At 39.3% G+C, this 20390-nt stretch overlaps 1 protein-coding gene across 3 annotated transcripts in view; it reads left to right on the top strand.

The window, feature by feature from the left end:
• Window positions 1-20390, top strand: part of ABCD2 (ATP binding cassette subfamily D member 2) — a 104555-nt gene that overhangs the window by 70229 nt on the left and 13936 nt on the right. For all 3 annotated transcript variants that reach the window (XM_063448075.1, XM_063448076.1, XM_063448078.1), the window contains one exon: window positions 9795-9940. In XM_063448075.1, the coding sequence (XP_063304145.1) occupies window positions 9795-9940 (146 nt within the window). The remainder of the gene's footprint in view (window positions 1-9794; window positions 9941-20390) is intronic.

Below are 20390 nucleotides of genomic sequence, written 5' to 3'. Positions count from 1 at the left end.
CCCTACTCACCACCTGGGTAGGCTTGACTAGTCCTCGGTCACAGAGTTTAGTTTTCTCCCCTAAAGGGGCCAAAAGTTGGGTCACTGGCTTATCCTCAGAGCTAGCACCTCATAGTGCAGTTGCCTGCCTTGTCTCAGCACCAGAAACTGAATTGTCTGAAAATCGCAGGAGCTAGAGTACCATGCGTCTACTTCGCTTTGCGGTTCGGCCCCGCGACAATATATTTTTTTATTGTAAGTATCAATTTTTATTCTTTTTTTTTTTTTTTTTTTAAAGAAGTTTTCAAGTTTGAACACAATAGGACACACAGGTCTCTAGGTCTGATAAATGGATCTAGTCTCGCAGGACCCAAATACAAGAGTATATAGCCAAATTATTCGGGACTCGCACTACCCTGCTTAGTGGTAAATGGATGTTAGGTTAGTTCGCAAAGCCACTTAATTAAAAAAAAAAAAACAGATTTCATACATAAGGATTAGAAACAGAATCTAATAAATTAGGTCACAGAGTTCGTCCCAATAGACTCTTAGGTAGCAGTTTAGTACTGTTTAGCATAAGCCTGTACTACCCCTGTACCTGCGACTCAAAGCTGCCTCCCAACCATCGACAATATATTTGCTGCTTCTTGTCACTATAGTGGACTCCGGTACCTTTTATTGCACAGTTTACCTGAAGATAACATTATATACTCTTATAATTTACTCATGGCCATTGACAATATATTTTTGGCTTTGTGTCAATACAGTTCAATTCAATACGTTTTATTGCACAGTATACTGAAAGAGGACATTATATTCTCTTATGATGTGGCTTCATGGCCATCGACAATATATATTTTGCTTCTTGTCAATAAGTTGACTTCAGTACCTTTTATTTTTTTATTGCACAGTTTACTGAAAGAGAACATTATATTCCCTCATGCTTTGGTTTATCAGTGTATTTTGCTGCCACTGAGAAAAATGTTGTTCACTCTATGATAACATAAGCACATTTCCAATTCATCAAATGTGACATAAGACATTGGACATAAGAAATGGCAAAGAAAAATAAACATAAAAAACTGAGATATACATACAGTATCTATATGGGATATATAATTAAGATATGTTAACCCTATCTTATCAACCATGATTGTGTTTCATCTGATCAGAGCAACATTTCATTAATAAAAACACATTACGAAAGCATTATTTAGACCACCGACACCAAATCTATATCGTGATAGCTGTTCAGTTAGTTTGTCAGATAGTATTTAGACACAGCATTGACAAAATGAAACAACATTGCTCCTAATAATGTGTGTTTATGTTTTCATAGAGAATGATTATTGTCAGTTGATATTTGTGTAATAAAGTGCCATTATGTTCATAGAAAAGTTAAAGGGAGACGATAGTCACCAGAACAACTATAGCTTATTGGATTTGATCTGGTGAGTAGAATCATTACCTTCAGGCTTTTTGCTGTAAACACTAGACATGTGCAATTCGTTTCGGTCCGAATATGAATTTGGCCGAATTTCAGGCAATTTGTACATTCGGGTACTTCTGAATATCCTAATTGCTGAGGTCCCAAAGTTCCGAAATTAACGAATTTCCGAATTTCCGAAGTGCCGAAGCATAGTATTGCCTAAGTACTAATATACTTACCCAGTGAAAGAAGAAGAATGTTACACTGTATACAATTTTAAATAAAAAGTATACAAACATAGCCAGGATTCACCTGTAAGCATTTGCAACTCTTACAACAATCAAGTAACATACATTCATATAAAATGTAAGTTACTTGGCCAGTCAGTGTAATGACAGGAATGAATAAGTAGATAACTCCCTAATTCCCACGGTATTAGGGAGCTATCTACTAAAAGGCTGAAAGACCTAAATTGGTCTTTCAGCCAAATTTACTAATACTAAGTAAAGATTACTTAGTATTAGTAAATTATGCCCCTACTCGCTATACCGCGAGTAGGGGCATGTCTATTAAAAAAAAAAGGCTCCCTTTCCCGAGCCCCCACCCGCGACGCTTGAGTGGGGGCTTTTAACCTAAAGGGGGGACCTATTGCCCCCCCCCCCCCGGCTCCCAACCCTGAGCGGCGGGTGGGGCCCTAATGTAAAATAATGGGGGGGGGGACCTATTGTCCTACCCCCGGGCCCCCTCCCCTGAGCGGCGGGTGAGGGCCCTAAAATCAGAAAAATGATCCCCTTACCTACCCCCCATCACCCTAAAAATAATGAGGGGGGACCTTTAACTGAGAACCTGTAAAAAAAACTTACCATTCAATGTTTTCTTTTTTCTAAAATCTTCTTTTTTCAGCCCCAAAAAAGGTCAAATAAAAAAACATAATAACCGACCTAATTAGAAAAAGAAAAAAAAACGAGCGCAAAAAAAAAAAAAATCCATCTTCACCCATGGAGGGCTCCGCGCAGACTGAGCTTTGCAGGGCGGGGGAAGGCTTATAAAGCCTTGCCCCGCCCTGCAATTAGGCTCAGAGCACTCTGATTGGTGGGTTTAAGCCATCCAATCAGAGTGCTCTGACAGGTAAATGAAGAGACTGACAGGTAAGTTTCTACATTTACCTGTCACAGCACTCTGATTGGTTGGTTTGAAATCCACCAATCAGAGTGCTCTGTGTCATTTTACACAGCGTGGGAAAGTTCTTTGGAATTTTCCCACGCTGTGTAATTTGACTCATAACGCTCTGATTGGTGGATTAAGTAGCCAATCAGAGTGCTTTTTTTTTCTTTTTTTTTTTTTTTTTTAAACAGTGAGCAGCCACAGGCTGCTCACTGTTTACTAGATATGCCCCTACTCGCGGTATAGCGAGTAGGGGCAAATTTACTAATACTAAGTAATTTTTACTTAGTATTAGTAAATTTGTCTGAAAGACCAATTTAGGTCTTTCAGCCTTTTGGTAGATAACTCCCTAATACCGTGGGAATTTGGGAGTTATCTACTAAACGGCTGCAATAGAAGTGCCGAAGTCCTGAAATGCTGAAGTTCAGAAGTTGCCGAAGGTCCGAAGTGCCAAAGTTGCCAAAGTTCCAAAGTGTTGAAGTGCCGAATTGCCGAAGCCCCGAATTGCAAAAATCCAGAATTTCGGAATCCCGAACCGAACCAAAAATTTTCCCCATGCACATGTCTAGTAAACACTGTCTTTTCAGAGAAAATGCAGTGTTTACATTACAGCCTAGTGATAACTTCACTGGCCACTCCTCAGATGGTTGTTAGAGATCCTTCCTGGGTCATGGCTGCCTAAAATGCATCCAACATTCAGTATCTCCTCCCTCTGCATGCAGACACTTGAACTTTCCTCATAGAGATTCATTGACTCAATTAATCTCTGTGAGGAGATGCTGATTGGCCAGGGCTATGGTTCAATCATGCTGGCTCTGCCCCTGATCTGCCTCTTTGTCAGTCTCAGCCAATCCTATGGGGCAGCGCTGTGATTGGATCAGACTACCACTTCTGATGATGTCAGCAGACTGCTTGTTTTTCTGAGGCAAACAGCATTCAGAGTTACAGCTTCAGGCTTGAATACAGTAAGATTTTGCTATATTTACGGAACCTTAGGGCGCACTGGCTATGGGGGGAGCAATATTTCAGTGACCGGCAGGAGGGAAAGCGCTCCCTCTTGCCAGGCCACCTTCTGGACCCCCGGCGAGGGAGCTCATACCTCTCTGCTCCCTCGTGCGATGATTGCTGATGTCGCGGGAGCCAGAATATGATGTCATATTACAGCTCCCGGCATCAACAGACAGCCCGCGAGGGAGCAGAGAGGTTAGAGCTCCCTCGCCGCGTCTGATTAGAACACAGCCAACCGCCGCACTGAAGCCCCACTTGACCCCAGGGACAGATCCACACCAGCTCTCCAGGTAGGGAGGCTGGGTGGACATTTATTATTAATAATTTGTGTGTCTGTAAGTGTATGTGTGAGTGTGTGTATGTTTGTCTGTGAGTGTGTGTGTGTGTGTTTGTAAGTGTATGTGTGAGTGTGTGTATGTGTTTGTCTGTGAGTGTGTATTTGTCTGTGAGTGTGCGCGTGTGTAAGGGTATATGTGAGTGTGTGTATGTTCTTGTCTGTGTCTGTGTGTGTGTATTTGTCTGAGTGTGTGCGTCTGTATGTGTTTGTCTGTGAATGTGTGTCTGTAAGTGTGTGTATTTGTCTGTGTGAATGTGTGTGTCTGTAAGTGTATGTGTGAGTGTGTATATGTGTTTCTCTGTGAGTGTGTGTGTATTTGTCTGTAAGTGTATGTGTGAGTGTGTATAGGTGTGAGTGTGTGTGTCTGCAAGTGTATGTGTGCGTGATTGTATAAATGTCTGTGCGTGTGAGTATATGAGTGTGTCTGTCAGTGTATGAGTGTGTTTGCCAGTGTGAGTGTGTGTCTGTCAGTGTGTGTTTGTGAGTGTCTGTCAAATCAGTGAGAGTATGTTTGTCATTGAGTCTGTGTGTAATTATCAGTGTGTCTGTCAATCAGTGTGTGTCTGTCAGTGTGTGTGTGTCAGATAATTAAGTCTGTGTCTGTCAGTGACACCTGTGTGTTTGTCATTGAGTGTGTGTGGCTGTTAGTGTGCATACACCACTGAGTGTAGCGTGGCGTAGCGCGGTACAGGAGCTTCTGTTTCATGCACCCGGACAGACTGACAGGAGAGAGAGCACTTCCTGTCAGTCCAGCCGGGTACACACATACTGCATTCACTTTCTGCGCACTACACACACACTGCATTCACTATACACACATTACACACATACATTCACTTAACACATACTACACACACACACTACATTTACTATACACACACTACACAAACACACACACTCTGCATTCATTAAATACACACTACACAAACACACTGCATTCACTTTACACACACTACAAACACGCACTCACTACACACACACACTCTGCATTCATTATATACATACTACACAAACACACTGCATTCACTTTACACACTACACAAACACACACACTGCATCCACTAATCAAATACTATCACTGTATCCACTACACACACATACAGTTGCAAGAAAAAGTATGTGAACCCTTTGGAATGATATGGATTTCTGCACAAATTGGTCATAAAATGTGATCTGATCATCATCTAAGTCACAACAATAGACAATCAAAGTCTGCTTAAATTAATAACACACAAAGAATGAAATGTTGCCATGTTTTTATTGAACACACCATGTAAACATTCACAGTGCAGGTGGAAAAAGTATGTGAACCCTTGGATTTAATAACTGGTTGAACCTCCTTTGGCAGCAATAACTTCAACCAAACGTTTCCTGTAGTTGCACATCAGACGTGCACAACGGTCAGGAGTAATTCTTGACCATTCCTCTTTACAGAACTGTTTCAGTTCAGCAATATTCTTGGGATGTCTGGTGTGAATCGCTTTCTTGAGGTCATGCCACAGCATCTCATTCGGGTTGAGGTCAGGACTCTGACTGGGCCACTTCAGAAGGCGTATTTTCTTCTGTTTAACCCCTTAAGGACCAAACTTCTGGAATAAAAGGGAATCATGACATGTCACACATGTCATGTGTCCTTAAGGGGTTAAGCCATTCTGTTGTTGATTTACTTCTATGCTTTGGATCATTGTCCTGTTGCAATACCCATCTTCTGTTGAGCGTCAGCTGGTAGACAGATGGCCTTAAGTTCTCCTGCAAAATGTCTTGATAAACTTGGGAATTCATTTTTCCTTCGTTGATAGCAATCCGTCCAGGCCCTGACGCAGCAAAGCAGCCCCAAACCATGATGCCCCCACCAGTTGGGATGAGGTTTTGATGTTGGTGTGCTGTGCCTCTTTTTCGCCACACATAGTGTTGTGTGTTTCTTCCAAACAACTCAACTTTGGTTTCATCTGTCCACAGAATATTTTTCCAGTACTGCTGTGGAACATCCAGGTGCTCTTGTGCAAACTGTAAACGTGCAGCAATGTTTTGTTTGGACAGCAGTGGCTTCCTTCATGGTATCCTCCCATGAAATCCATTCTTGTTTAGTGTTTTACGTATTGTAGATTCGCTAACAGGGATGTTAGCATTTGCCAGTGACTTTTGTAAGTCTTTAGCTGGCACTCTAGGATTCTTCTTCACCTCATTGAGAAGTCTGCGCTGTGCTCTTGCAGTCATCTTTACAGGAAGGCCACTCCTAGGGAGAGTAGCAGCATTGCTGAACTTTCTCCATTTAAAGACAATTTGTCTTACCGTGGACTGATGAACAGCAAGGCTTTTGGAGATACTTTTATAACCCTTTCCAGCTTTATGCAAGTCAACAATTCTTAATCGTAGGTCTTCTGAGAGCTCTTTTGTGCGAGGCATCATTCACATCAGGCAATGCTTCTTGTGAAAAGCAAACCCAGAACTGGTGTGTGTTTTTTATAGGGCAGGGCAGCTGTAACCAACACCTCCAATCTCATCTCATTGATTGGACTCCAGTTGGCTCACATCTCACTCAAATTAGCTCTTGGGGATGTCATTAGTCTAGGGGTTCACATACTTTTTCCACCTGCAATGTGAATGTTTACATGGTGTGTTCAATAAAAACATGGCAACATTTCATTCTTTGTGTGTTATTAGTTTAAGCAGACTGTGATTGTCTATTGTTGTGACTTAGATGATGATCAGATCACATTTTATGACCAATTTGTGCAGAAATCCATATCATTCCAAAGGGTTCACATACTTTTTCTTGCAACTGTATATTCTTGAAAACATAACTTCTGACTGGCATGTGTATTTTGTGCATTTACCTTAATAAAAAATAAAAAAAGATTTGCAAAAAAATAAATAAAGTTCAATAAACATGTTCAGTTAACAGTAGATTTGTGTAGAAATAGTTTATTTTTTTCAAAACGGTAAATGTACAGAATGTCGGTATCGGTAAGTTATCGGCTATTGGCCTGAAAGTTCACAGATTATCGGTATCGGCTCTAAAAATCAATATCGGTCGATCCATAAGTCACCCAAACAAATTTAGCTTAATGAAGACGTTTTTGTGTATAGATCTTGCCCCTGGACTGTCCCTGCTCAATTCACTGCCATTTAGGACTTAAAGGGACACTCCAGGCACCCAGACCACTTCTGCTCATTGGAGTGGTCTTGCTGCCAACTCCCACTACCCTTAACCCTGCAAGTGTAATTATTGCAGTTTTCATAAACTGCAATATTTACCTTGCAGGGTTAAGTCCTCCTCTAGTGGTTGTCCATCAGAGTGTTTTAAGCAACGCTGGATGTCCTCACGCTATGTGAGGAACTCCAGCGTCACCAAAATCCCCATAGGAAAGCATTAAATAATGCTTTCCTATTTGGAGTTCTAACGCGCATGTGCGCTTTAGGTGGCCGGGGAGGAGAGTAGGCGGAGCCTGAACAGCGCCGAGGGGCATCGGCGCTGGACTCCGGTAAGTCACTGAAGGGGTTTTAACCCCTTCAGCAACTTGGGATGGGGTGGTGGGAGGGAGAGGGGCAATATGTTTTCCTGGCAATGGAGAATCCCTTTAAATCATTTTTGTTTCCGTCCTACACCTCCCATATCTGTTAGTCACACAGCCTGCATGAAATAAAAATGGTTTCATTTTCATTTAGAGGTTAACTTGTTTTAGAAGTGTTTTTATCTAGTGCAGTCTCCAGCAAGGTCTAGCAAGCTATTAACAGAGCTAGAGATAAGACATTATACATTAAACAGCTTTTTTACTAAAGGAAGTGTGAACATTAGATGAATTTTGTAGGAAGTGTTTAGGAAGGCTGTGTAAGTCACATGCAGGGAGGTGTGACTAGGTCTGCATAAACAAGTTTTTTAACTCCTAAATGGCATAGAATTGAGCAGTGAGACTGCATGGACATGATCTATTCACTAAAACTGCTTAATTAAACTAAAGTTGTTTTGGTGCCTATAGTGTCCTTTTATGGAGATTATGTCGTTGATATTTTATTTTATTTGATTAACACCTTTTTATTTTTTATTTAGTTCACACTTTATGTATATGACTTGTTTTATCAGTATCTTGCAATGTGGCTTTTACATTTTTGTGCTTTATGTACACTGTAATTCTGATGATAGAGAATACATATGTTTTGGAGGCTTTCAGCTTTTTTACTTTTTTCAAGGGGATTTTTACCTTTAGGCTTAGGGATTGTAGTTGGTTATTATGGATGTTTATTTGGCCTTTTTGGAGTGAAAAGGAAGATCTTCAATCAAACCTTCAAATTGTATTACATTTTTTATTTACTTATTTGTTTTTAAAGGTATTATTGATTTGTTTATTTATCAGATTATTTGCCTCCTATCTATAACTAGTGTAGGTAAAGACATATTTTCAAGAGGTTTCTAGGGACTTGGGGACCCTGTTCAACTTGGGGAGTCACTTTAAGAGCTTAAGAGACTGAACATCTTGTCCTTTTTAGCCTATATAAATTACTTAAAGGACCACTATAGTGCCTGGAAAACATACTTGTTTTCCTGACACTATAGGGACTCTAGGTCCCGCCCTCCCTCAGGGCCCCCCTCCCGCCGGGCTCTAGGGGGCTGAAGGGGTTAAATCTTACCTGTTTTCCCCCGCCGGGCTCCCTCAGCGCGGGGAACTCTCCTCCTCCTCCTTTTCGCCGTCATCGGCTGAATGTGCATGTGCGGCAAGAGCCGACTATTTATAGCTGCAAACAGTGGCAAAGTATTGCTGTTTGCAGCTATTATTGACAGACTGCTATTTTACTCTATTATGTTTGAAAGTCAACATGCAAGACATGATAGCAAATATTATGGATCTTTAAATTGACACGTATCTGATTTTTAGCAGCATTGGTAAATTGACCAGAATATGTTAGTCAAAAATCACATAGAATGGTAATCATTCTGAGTGTGAAGAAAGAAAAAAAAATCTTTACATTTTAGGGATCCTTTAAATTATAAAAAACATGACTCCTGAAACTAAACATACAGTGGTATCTGCTGTATTGAGAATGGAGGTAATAGTGGTCTAGTGCTTGTCCATTATCTATAACCCTACTGGTGTAGCTCCTCTTTCCCAGTCTATTTGGCATCCTTACCATTTTGTTGTTGTCTCTGGCACCCTTACCCTGTTGTTGCCATGCAACCAGTAAATCTAGATGTTTTCTGCATAGCCTTCACAATTATTCTGGTGCACAATGCTATGTATAACATCTTCAGATTTTCCCTATAACACAGCACCAAGCATAGTGCTAATAATGGAGGTTGTGGAGGTGAAGTGATATAGATCTCTTCTGATGAAAGTACATGGAGGCAGAGGATGGTCCTCATAACCTGTAGAGTTCCTTGCTGCTACCTTTACATTTCAATATAATATCAGAGTTGAAACAGTGTGCCACATACATTTTGAGCATTTTGGATAAATAAAAATATTGATTTATATTGCAATAGCACCACAAGCATATTAAACAATTACGTAGTTATGGACAGAAATAGCTTTTCACGTTCATTCTAGTGTTCCGTTCAAACTCTCATTTTAAACAGTGTGTGTGTGTGTTTATGTATGTATTTATGTTTGAGTATATATATATATATATGTGTATATATATATATATATATATATTTTATATAATTTTTTTGGTTTAGTTTAAAAAAATAACTGCTTTAGAAATAAGATCAATGTTTGTTACAAAGGTATTTCTTATTTTATTTATTTATTTATTTATTTATTTAGCGCTAAAAAAAATAATTAATAATTTAGAAATAAGAGCAATGTTTGTTGGAAAAGTCTACATATATATCTACTGTTGATTGTAAGACATTGAACTAAATCTCTTTTTCTTTCACAGACCCTATATGTCTATTGGAACACTTAGAGATCAAGTAATCTATCCTGACTCTGTGGATGATATGCATGAAAAAGGATATCAGGACCATGACCTGGAATATATACTTGATCTAGTTTATCTAAATCACATTGCAGTAAGAGAGGGAGGTATGTATTTTGCTGTTATTTTAATACTGATTTTCCACCCTAGTGATTGATCATGTTATATTGCCCTTCCCAGTCTTCCAAAATCAGACAACACGTAACTTGGTTTAAATTTCCTTTCTGTATATTTTTTTTTACATTAAATGTATTATGCTTTGTCTAACTATGCACACTTTTATTTGAAATGTACCACACAGTACTTTAACCCCTTAAGGACCGAGGACGGTTCAGGACCGTCATCGGCATTTTTGCATTGCCGACCGAGGACGGTCCTGAACCGTCCTAACGGTCCAATGTACTTACCCGATCGCCGTCGTTCCCCCGGCGGCGATCGGCGGTGCTCCCGGTGTGGGGAGACTGCCTGCAGCCCAGACAGTCTCCCCATGGCGGATTAGGACCCCTGTGGCCATGTGATCGCCCAACAGGGCGACCACATGGTCACAATAGGTGTCCTAGTCTCTGCCTGCAGGGGGACTGTCTGTGCTGACAGGCAGTCTCCCTGCTTAGTGTAAAATCATAAAAAAAATAAAGTTTAAAGTTAATAAATAAAAATAATAATTATATATGTGTATATATATATATGATATATAGACGTATATTATATATATATAATATACGTCTAAATATCATATATATAATGTCATACTAAGTGTATTTTTATATTAATATGTACATATATTAATATAAAAATACACTTATAATTAAATTACACACGTGTATATATATAAGTGTCAAAAAGATGCCTGGTCGCAAATGTACAACATCGCAAAAAAAGTCTGGTCCTTAAGGGGTTAAAGGGGCAAAATATAAAATTGATTAAACTAAAGGGTAGACATTACTTGTAGCATGAATATTCAACACAATACTTAGTGGGATTACCACAGTAGCAATTAGAGCTATGAGTCATTTAAAATAGGTCCCTGTTAGCATTACTCATCTGGATCCTGGATCCTGTAAGCTTTGCCAATTTTTGTTGGCAGATTGTATGAGATCCATTCAGTTGGTTGTGGACTTTTGAAAGTACTTTCAGGTGTTGCCAAAAGCTAACAGTCAGACTCAGGTTGGAACTTTTACTGGGACTTTCCTATACATTAAGATTCTTTTTGTTTCTAGTTTATATTTTTTAAAGAATTGTCTTGTGGTTTAATTTTATATCTTTTAAAGTGAGTCTGTTATTCGCAAGTTCATCATCGGGTAGATTTAGCTGCAAACTGTGCACTGTGCTAAGAAAAACACCATAGATTTAAATACGCACTTACCTCAAGATCACGTACTATTATTCCAATGGCAAACAAAAATAAATATGACAACTACATACAGGTGTACATACATACTAGATGTTGTTGGATACTACCACATTACTTGGACTGTGCACATAGACAATCCAGATCTGCCCGTTTGTTGTGTTTACATTAGATTACTAGTAAATAGTCAAGGTAACCTACAGAAAAAAGGCTCCATTGTGGGTTGTTCTTTGTTTGTTTGTTTTTGAGATTTATTTTTTTCAAGAACTTGATTATTTTGAGTCATTTTAAATAATGTAAGTTAGTTTATCATGAGCTTTAACATGCTTCAAAGTCATACAGTTGCCTAGGATCTTTCTTTAAGCTTCCATTAAACCATACAGAAAACATAAAGGAATTCAGAATGTTGGACAATGTTTGTGAGTAATAAATTGAAAAAGACGCCTGGGTGCAAATAAATAGGTTAGCCATGGAAAAAAGACACTTGCGGAGATTTTCGGATCTTTTGTGTATCCTGCAATATGTTCCCCTGAGGCCTCTCTATCTGCAATACTGTATGTGCAAGAATAAATCAAAAAGAAATAGATGTAGATATATAGCACCCCACTGATTTATAGATTCACTTGTCTTGGTCCATTTTTGAAGTATTGCACATACATAGCAATTGAGTGTACAAGGATAGGTAGAGGGAATGGTATAGAACAGGGGTCCTCAAACTCCAGCCCCCCAGATGTTGCTGAACTACAACTCCCATGATTCTTTGAATTACATAGATAGCCAGAGAATCATGGGAGTTGTAGTTCAGCAACATCTGAGGGGCTGGAGTTTGAGGACCCCTGGTATAGGAGAAGGTTGAGGTATAGATCTTACCTTTACTGTGCAGACTTTTAGGGATGACACCACCATGCTGCTTGAATAAAAAACATTGATTTTACATTTATTACCACAGTAATTTTTTAGATGAAGCCATTCAACAAAAGAAAAAAAAGTGACACAAATGCCAATACATATACCAGTGTGTGAAAGAAAATATAAAGCTGCAAACAATTAGTGTTACATCATCCAATACACTAATTCAAACATTAATAATAATAATTTGGTGCACTAAACAATTAAGTATAATTTTTTTAATGTGTTTTATTCCTTCTTAAAAAGAAGCAATGTTCATAGTGTAATATTGTAATACAATTTAGTATGTTTTCCAGACCCCCTCTGAAACAAACTGACAAATGTAGCGTGATAAAGCGCCAGTCATGCTATTTTGCATGGGGAGGATCAAATCCTTCTTAATGGTGGATCCAAATGCAAAAGGACACCAACCTTAAAATGTAAAAACAACTCCAGGTGTACATGGGCTTATTTAAAGAGCTTCTCTTCACCATTTACACAACTTGTAGCTGCTCCCGATGAAGCTGTCACTGGTAAAGTGGATCTTAACATGCTTACACCACAGGTATCATCTCCGCCTGAAGCTCATAAATATATAAAAAGTCCATCTCTCAAAAAGAGTCTATCATCCCTAAATGGGGTTGTAAACTATATGTCTAAAAATTATTGACACACAGACATATTAAACATTCACCCTATATAATATTAGTCATTAACGTGTTATGTGTGAAAGATAGAATCTTAAAAGCGTATGAGAAAAATAGAAATAAAACTTGCATAACTACTGGAAAGTTGAATTCTCTCTATACAATACAACTTAAAAATCCATTATCTTCTAGAATATCTTCAATATTCCTAAGCATATATGTTGCATTGCGGGTATGACACAGGCTGGAGCACCAAGGGGGTCCTGCAAAGCTCCAGGTTAAATTTTGGCACCCTTTCATTTTTAGTCCCAAGTCCCCTGTAATATTTAGATAGAAATGTTACTTTGGTTTTATGATTTGAAGCAGTGTAACCTTAATGCACCATATATAAAATTAATTATACAAAACAATGCAGGGGTATTTTTGTGGATACAAACGTTTGATACAGGAAATGCAGCTACAGTGAGGGAGAAAAGTATTTGATCCCCTGCTGATTTTTAACATTTGTCTACTGACTAAGAAATGATCAGTCTATAATTGTAATGGTAGGTGTGTTTTAACAGTGGAAGACAGAATAAAAGAAAACATTTTGAAAAACGCATGTCAAAAAAGTTATAAATTGATTTGTATGTCAATGAGTGAAATAAGTATTTGATCCCCTATCAATCAGCAAGATTACTGGCTCCCAGGTGTATTTTATATAGGTAACGACCTGAGATTAGGAGCACTCTCCTAAAGTGAGTGCTCCAAATTTCAGATCGTTACCTGTATAAAAGACACCTGTCCACAGAAGCAATCAATCAGATTCCAAACTCTCCACCATGGCCAAAACCAAAGGCTGGATTGGGGTACAAGACCATCGCCAAGCAGCTTGGTGAGAAGGTGACAACGGTTGGTGCGATTTTTTTGCAAATGGAAGAAACACAAAATAACTGTCAGTCTCCCTCAGTCTGGTGCTCCATGCAAGATCTCACCTTGTGGAGTTTCAATGATCATGAGAACGGTGAAGAATCAACCCAGAACTACACAGGAGGATCTTGTTAATGATCTCAAGGCAGCTCGGACCATAGTCAAATTGGTAACACACTACGCCGTGAAGGACTGAAATCCTGCAGTGCCCGCAAGGTCAACCCTGCTCAAGAAAGCACATGTACAGGCCCGTCTGAAGTTTTCCACTGTACATCTGAATGATTCAGAGGAGAACTGGGTGAAAGTGTTGTGGTCAGATGAGACCAAAATCGAGCTCTTTGGCAACAACTCAACTTGCCGTGTTTGGAGAAGGAGAAATGCTGCTTATTACCCCAAGAACACTATCCCCACCATCAAACATGGAGGTGGAAACATTATGCTTTGGGGGTGTTTTTCTGCTAACTGGGCAAGACAACTGCACCGCATCAAAGGGACAATGGACGGGGCCATGTACCGTCAAATCTTGGGTGAGAACCTCCTTCCCTCAGCCAGGGCATTGAAAAATGGGTTGTGGATGGGTATCCCAGCATGACAATGACCCAAAACACACAGCCAAGGGAACACAGGAGTGGCTCAAGAAGAAGCACAGTTAGGTCCCGAAGTTGCCTAGCCAGTCTCCAGACTTTAATCCCATAGAAAATCTGTGGAGAGAGCTGAAGGTTCTGGTTGCCAAACGTCAGCCTCGAAACCTTAATGACTTGGAGAGGATCTGCAAAGAGGAGTGGGACAAAATTCCTCCTGAGATGTGTGCAAACCTGGTGGTCAACAACAAGAAACATCTGACCTCTGTGATTGCCAAAAAGGGTTTTGCCACCAAGTACTAAGTCAAAGGGGTCAAATACTTATTTCACTCATTGACATGCAAATCAATTTATAACTTTTTTTTACATGCGTTTTTCTGGATTCTTTTTTTCTTTTATTCTGTCTCTCACTGGTAAAATACACCTTTCATTAAAATTATAGACCATTTCTTTGTCAGTGGGCAAACGTTCAAAATCAGCAGGGGGTCATATACTTTTTTCCCCTCTCTGTATAATGCTGCGAGTTTGAGTTAATCTTGATGAAGGGCTAATGCAGCAGGTATAGAGTTTGTAAATATAGGTTAATATAATAGTCTGTATTCATTCAAAGATTTGGTGCCATAATTTGATCCATAGACCATGTTTAGATTTGTGTATAGGGTAGGGGTATTTGACCTTCAGCACTCTGGTTGTTTTGGACAACATCTCCCTTAATGCTTCTACCGCCATAATACTGGCAAAGCATCAGGGGCGTAATGGCAGCTTTCTTTCCCAATATATCCGTTGGCATCTACTTCTTAAAAATAATTCTTTGTCGTGATCTTTGTGTTTATTATTTTAACATCTAAATCTAAAAAATGTATTCTTTCTGTGCTAATTTGTGCCGATAAAACAATATTCCAATCATTGGTATTCAGATATGTGATAAAGGTGTCTAGATCTGTACCATTGCCAGTCCAAATAAAAAATATATCATCTATGAAACGGCGGTAGCAAACCAAGTTCGCCCCCCAGGGATGCCCCTGATATACAAACTGTTCCTCCCAGTACGCCATTAACAAATTGGCGTAGCTGGGGGCGAACTTGGTGCCCATCGTCGTTCCCCTAATTTTCAGGTCAAAAACTTAATTAAACCAAAAATAGTTATTGGTTAAAATCAGGTATATACCATCTAAAATAAATTGCACTTGTTCCTCTTTAAAATAGTTTTTCTTTAAAAAATATTGCACTGCTTCTAATCCTTTTTCATGTGGTATAATACTATGAAGTGAAGTCACGTCGCATGTCACAAAAAAATTTCCCTCTTTCCAAGTAATTTCCTCTATTAATTGTAAAATATGAATAGTATATTTCAAGTAAGCAGGATTACGGATAACTAGAGGCTATAGTAGATGATCAAGGTATTCTGATACTTTCGCTGATATGGAGTCTATCCCAGATGTGATTGGCTTTCCCGGTGGATTTTCCTTGTTCTTGTGCACTTTCGGGAGATGATAATATACTGGTGTTTTGGGGTATGGGGTGGATAGGTACTTGGCTTCATTTGTTGTCAATATTCCCTTTTCCAAACCTTTCTCAATATAATCATCAAATTTCTTTTTAATACACTCAATTGGATTCTTATCCAATTTTTGGTATGTATAGGGGTCTGACAAGATTCGCTCTGCTTCCTGAAGATACTTACTCTTAGGGATAACTACTATGCCTCCCCCTTTATCTGCTGGCTTAATTATGATCTCTTTATTTTGTTTCAATTCTTTCACTGCTTTCTTTTCTTTGTTTGACATGCTTTGTTGATACTTATTTAACGGCTTAATTCTCTTTATTTCTTTCATTACCATTATTTCAAACGTCTTTATCTGGTCTGAAATAAGGTGCTTGGGGAAAAAATTGGATTTAATTTTTAAATTCATATGTGTGTATTCTGATGGGGCTTCCTCATTTGAGGTATCTTCTCTGTTAACAAAAGTTTTTTGCAAACAGAGGTGTCTAATAAACTTATTGACATCTATAAAAAAAATCTAATTTATTAAGATCAGAGGTTGGGGCAAATTTTAGGCCTTTCTGTAAGACTTCGATCTCCCCTCTGGGTAATTCTTCACCTGTCAAGTTAAAGATTCCTTCTGAGTTTACCTCTTTCCTCTCTTCTCTCTGTGTCTCTCTTCTTCTTTTTCTATTTTCTATTTTTCTATTTTTTTGCCGATCTCTGTTGTTTGCCGGGAGACTCCCATATTGTGATTTGTCGCGTTTTTTTTCAATCTCTCCGTTGCTGGGTCCTTCAGAAAAAAAGTCGACGAGAGTTCTTGTTTGGATGTATGTGGTTGTTCCTCTATTTCATCCGATCTATTTCCCTGTGTCATTGGAGGGTATCTATTGTTTTTCCTCCTTCTCTCTTCTTCATTCCATGTTGGGTTCCTTCTCTCTATTATTTTTGGGAGATTCGATTGAACTGCCTGGCTATAACTCTTGTAGTTGGTAGACCTTGGTATAGGACAGTGATGGCGAACCTTTTTGAGCCCGAGTGCCCAAACCGCAATACATGCCAAATTTTTTTCCTTAAAGTGCCAACACGGCAATTAAACCTGAATATTGAGGTTTAAGTTTAGAAAAAACAACTCGTACTGTTGCCCGAACTAATTAACAACTTTTGTTTTAAAAGAACACAACAACAGAGAGTTCAATGATACAAATTTTAAATAATGATATAAATAGATAAAATGAAGCTTATATTTATTAGAATCTCCAACAAATGCAATACATACACACACAGACTGCTGAATACATACACACAGTCTGCTGAATACACACACACACACAAGACTGCTGAATATAGAGACTGATGAATACACATACAGACAGTCTGCTGAATACACATACAGACAGTCTGCTGAGTACACATAAAGACAGTCTGCTGAGTACACACACACAGACAGACTGCTGAGTACACACACAGACAGACTGCTGATCTGTGATCTGATCATCATCTAAGTCACAACAATAGACACTCACAGTCTGCTTAAACTAATAACACACAAAGAATGACATGTTGCCATGTTTTTATTGAACACACCATGTAAACATTCACATTGCAGGTGGAAAAAGTATGTGAACCCCTAGACTAATGACATCTCCAAGAGCTAATTGGAGTTAGATGTCAGCCAACTGGAGTCCTATTCACATACTTTTTCTTGCGACTGTAAATAGTAAAATAATAATAACATAACTGATATGGAAGCTTTTGTCAGCAGATGGAGCTGTGAGCACACAAAACATGCAGGAGTCCAGTATCAGTGTCTTGTATGGCTGACAGTCTCTTTCAGATAGTCAATTAGCTCTTGGCAGGAAGCTGTGTTTAAAACACCTCCACAAGCCCTTTAGTCTAGGGGTAGTCAACCCCATGAAGTGGTTACAGCCATATCCCATGATGTGCTTACAGCCATATTATTGGAAAAGCATTAGGGGACATGTATTGTTATTATTGGTATTTATATAGTGCCAACGTATTCCGTAGCGCTTTACCAGATTATGAAAGAGGGACATTAAATAATATATGAGATAATTATAAAATGTTACAGGAACAATAGGTAGATGAAGACTCTGCTCAGACAAGCTTACAGTGTAGAGGAGTGGAGTAAAAAAGGAATAGCAAGGACATCAATCATTTAATGATTGAAGATTAGGGAGGAGTCTGATGGGGATAAGCAGGCTATTCCAAAAGAAAGGAGCCACCCGTGAAAAGTCCAGTAAGAGCGAGTTAGCAGTAATGGTGCGAGCAGCGGACAGGAGAAGGTTCCTGATGAGCAGCAGACAGAAGCAAGTTAGTATTTTTAATTGAAACCTATAGGATACAGGAACATTCATACAGACTGTAGCGGGGTAGTACGACTTCTGAGGAGACCGATTAGGAGAGAATTACAGTAATCAATGCAAGAAATTACCAGCGCATGAACAAGCTCCTTCATCTGGAGTGATGAACATTGCCAACTACTGCTCTAGTGTTTTCACCACATGTGAAAGGTGATGAGGGCATGGATCCGCTGCACCCAATAGAATAAAGAAGACGAGTCAGGAGCATCCATATAAAAAGGATAGAACTTAAGTCCTTCCTCCTAGGAGTATCCTGCCTTTCCCCCTACTCACAGTACAACAACATTACAGCTGCTGCACATTGCATCTGCTACATCCAGGTTGCATTCTGTTTATACTATTAGTCCATCGGAAAGCTTTATGTCTCTCTGCAAGTTCCTAAAGTAACCCTTTGTGTTAGCATCGTCCCCCCTCCACTGAACTGCCGATGCCACTGGACCACCAGGGAGTGAGAGCCCCCCTCCCTGCCATGTATCAAGCAGGGAGGGGGGCACATTTTTTTTTAATAATAATAAAATAATAATACTAAAAAAAATTATTAAAATAATAATAAAAATGCCCACCCCCCACCAAGGCTCTGCAACACACACTGCACTCATATACACACACACTGCACTCATACGCACACACTGCACTCATTTACACACTGCACTCATACACACACACTGCATTCATACACACACACTGCACTCATACACACACACTGCACTCATACACACACACTGCACTCATACACACACACTGCACTCATACACACACACTGCACTCATACACACGCACTGCACTCATACACACACTGCACTCATACACACACACTGCATTCATTACACACACACACTGCATTCATTACACACACACACTGCATTCATTATATACACACACTGTAAATAAATATTCAATTAATATAATTTTTTTAGGATCTAATTTTATTTAGAAATTTACCAGTAGCTGCTGCATTTCCCACTCTAGTCTTATACTCGATTCAATACGTTTTCCCAGTTTTTGGGGGTAAAATTAGGGGCCTCGGCTTATATTCGGGTCGGCTTATACTCGAGTATATACGGTAAATGTTTTGCAAAGGCTGGGAGAACTTTGGGAAACTAGTACTTTAGATTTGCTCCTTTTCTAGTGATAGCGTTAACTGTCTCAGATTCATGCAAAGACTTTGAGAGGAAATTATATACCTAAGGAAGAATGGCATAATGCTTCATGAACTTGTACTTCTAACCTTTACTTTATATGGAGTCCTTCCTTAAACTTTGTAAGACCTGTCTCACATGGGAATAATATTCTTCCAGATCCTTGTAATAGACACAGATGTCATCTTTCTACATGAGAATGTAGCATGTCTCAAAGCTCGATGAGCAATATGCACACCGTTTTTTGTCAGAATATGTTTGCATATATGCTTTCTTGCACAGTCTTACATACAGACATAAAAATAGACTTCCGCAAACTATGTATCCATATGCTTATGCCCACTTCCCCACCACTACCACATACATTGATACACAAGAATACATACACTGATCACCACAACATTAAAAGCACTAGCCTAATTTGGCATAGGTCCCCCTTGTGCTGCCAAACAGCTCTGATAAGTAGAGGCACGGACTCCACAAGACCTTTGAACATGTCCTGTGATACATGGCACAAAGACATTAGCAGCAGATTCTTTAAGTCCTGCATGTTGCGAGGTGAAGCCTCCATGGATTGAATTTGTTGTTCCAGCACATCTTACAGATGCTCAGTAGGATTCAGGTATAAGGAATATGGAGGACAAGGCAACACCTTGAACTCTTTGTTATTTTATTTATCAAACCATTCCTCAATAATTTTTGCAGTGTTGCAGGATGTATTTTCCATTGCCATGAAGTGGTGTATCTGGTCTGCAAGAATCTCTAGAAATGTGGTACGTGTCAAAGTAGCTTCCATATGAATGGACCCAAGGTTTCCCAGCAGCATAACACTGCCTTCGCCAGCATCCCTTCTTCCCATAGTGAATTCTGCTGCAATCTCTTCCCAGGTAAACAACGCACATGCACTTGGCCATCCATCTGATCTAAAAGGAAATGTGATTCATCAGACCAGCAACCTTCTTCTATTGCTCTATGATCCAGTTATGTTGTTCACAACCCTATTGAAGGCACTTTCGCCTTATACACAGCAAACTGTGATGTACTGTGTGTTCTGACACCTTTCTGTCATGGCCAGCATTGAGTTTTTCAGAAATTTGAGTTACAGTAGTTCTTCTGTGTGACCGGACCAGATGGATTAGCCTTTGCTCCCCACATGCATCAATGAGCCTTGGTCGCCC

The sequence above is a fragment of the Pelobates fuscus genome, chromosome 3 (genome assembly GCF_036172605.1).
Source record: "Pelobates fuscus isolate aPelFus1 chromosome 3, aPelFus1.pri, whole genome shotgun sequence".
NCBI classification, from domain to species: Eukaryota; Metazoa; Chordata; class Amphibia; order Anura; family Pelobatidae; genus Pelobates; species Pelobates fuscus.
Note: the sequence above shows the minus strand (reverse complement) of the source record. Positions and strands in the feature narration are given on the sequence as shown.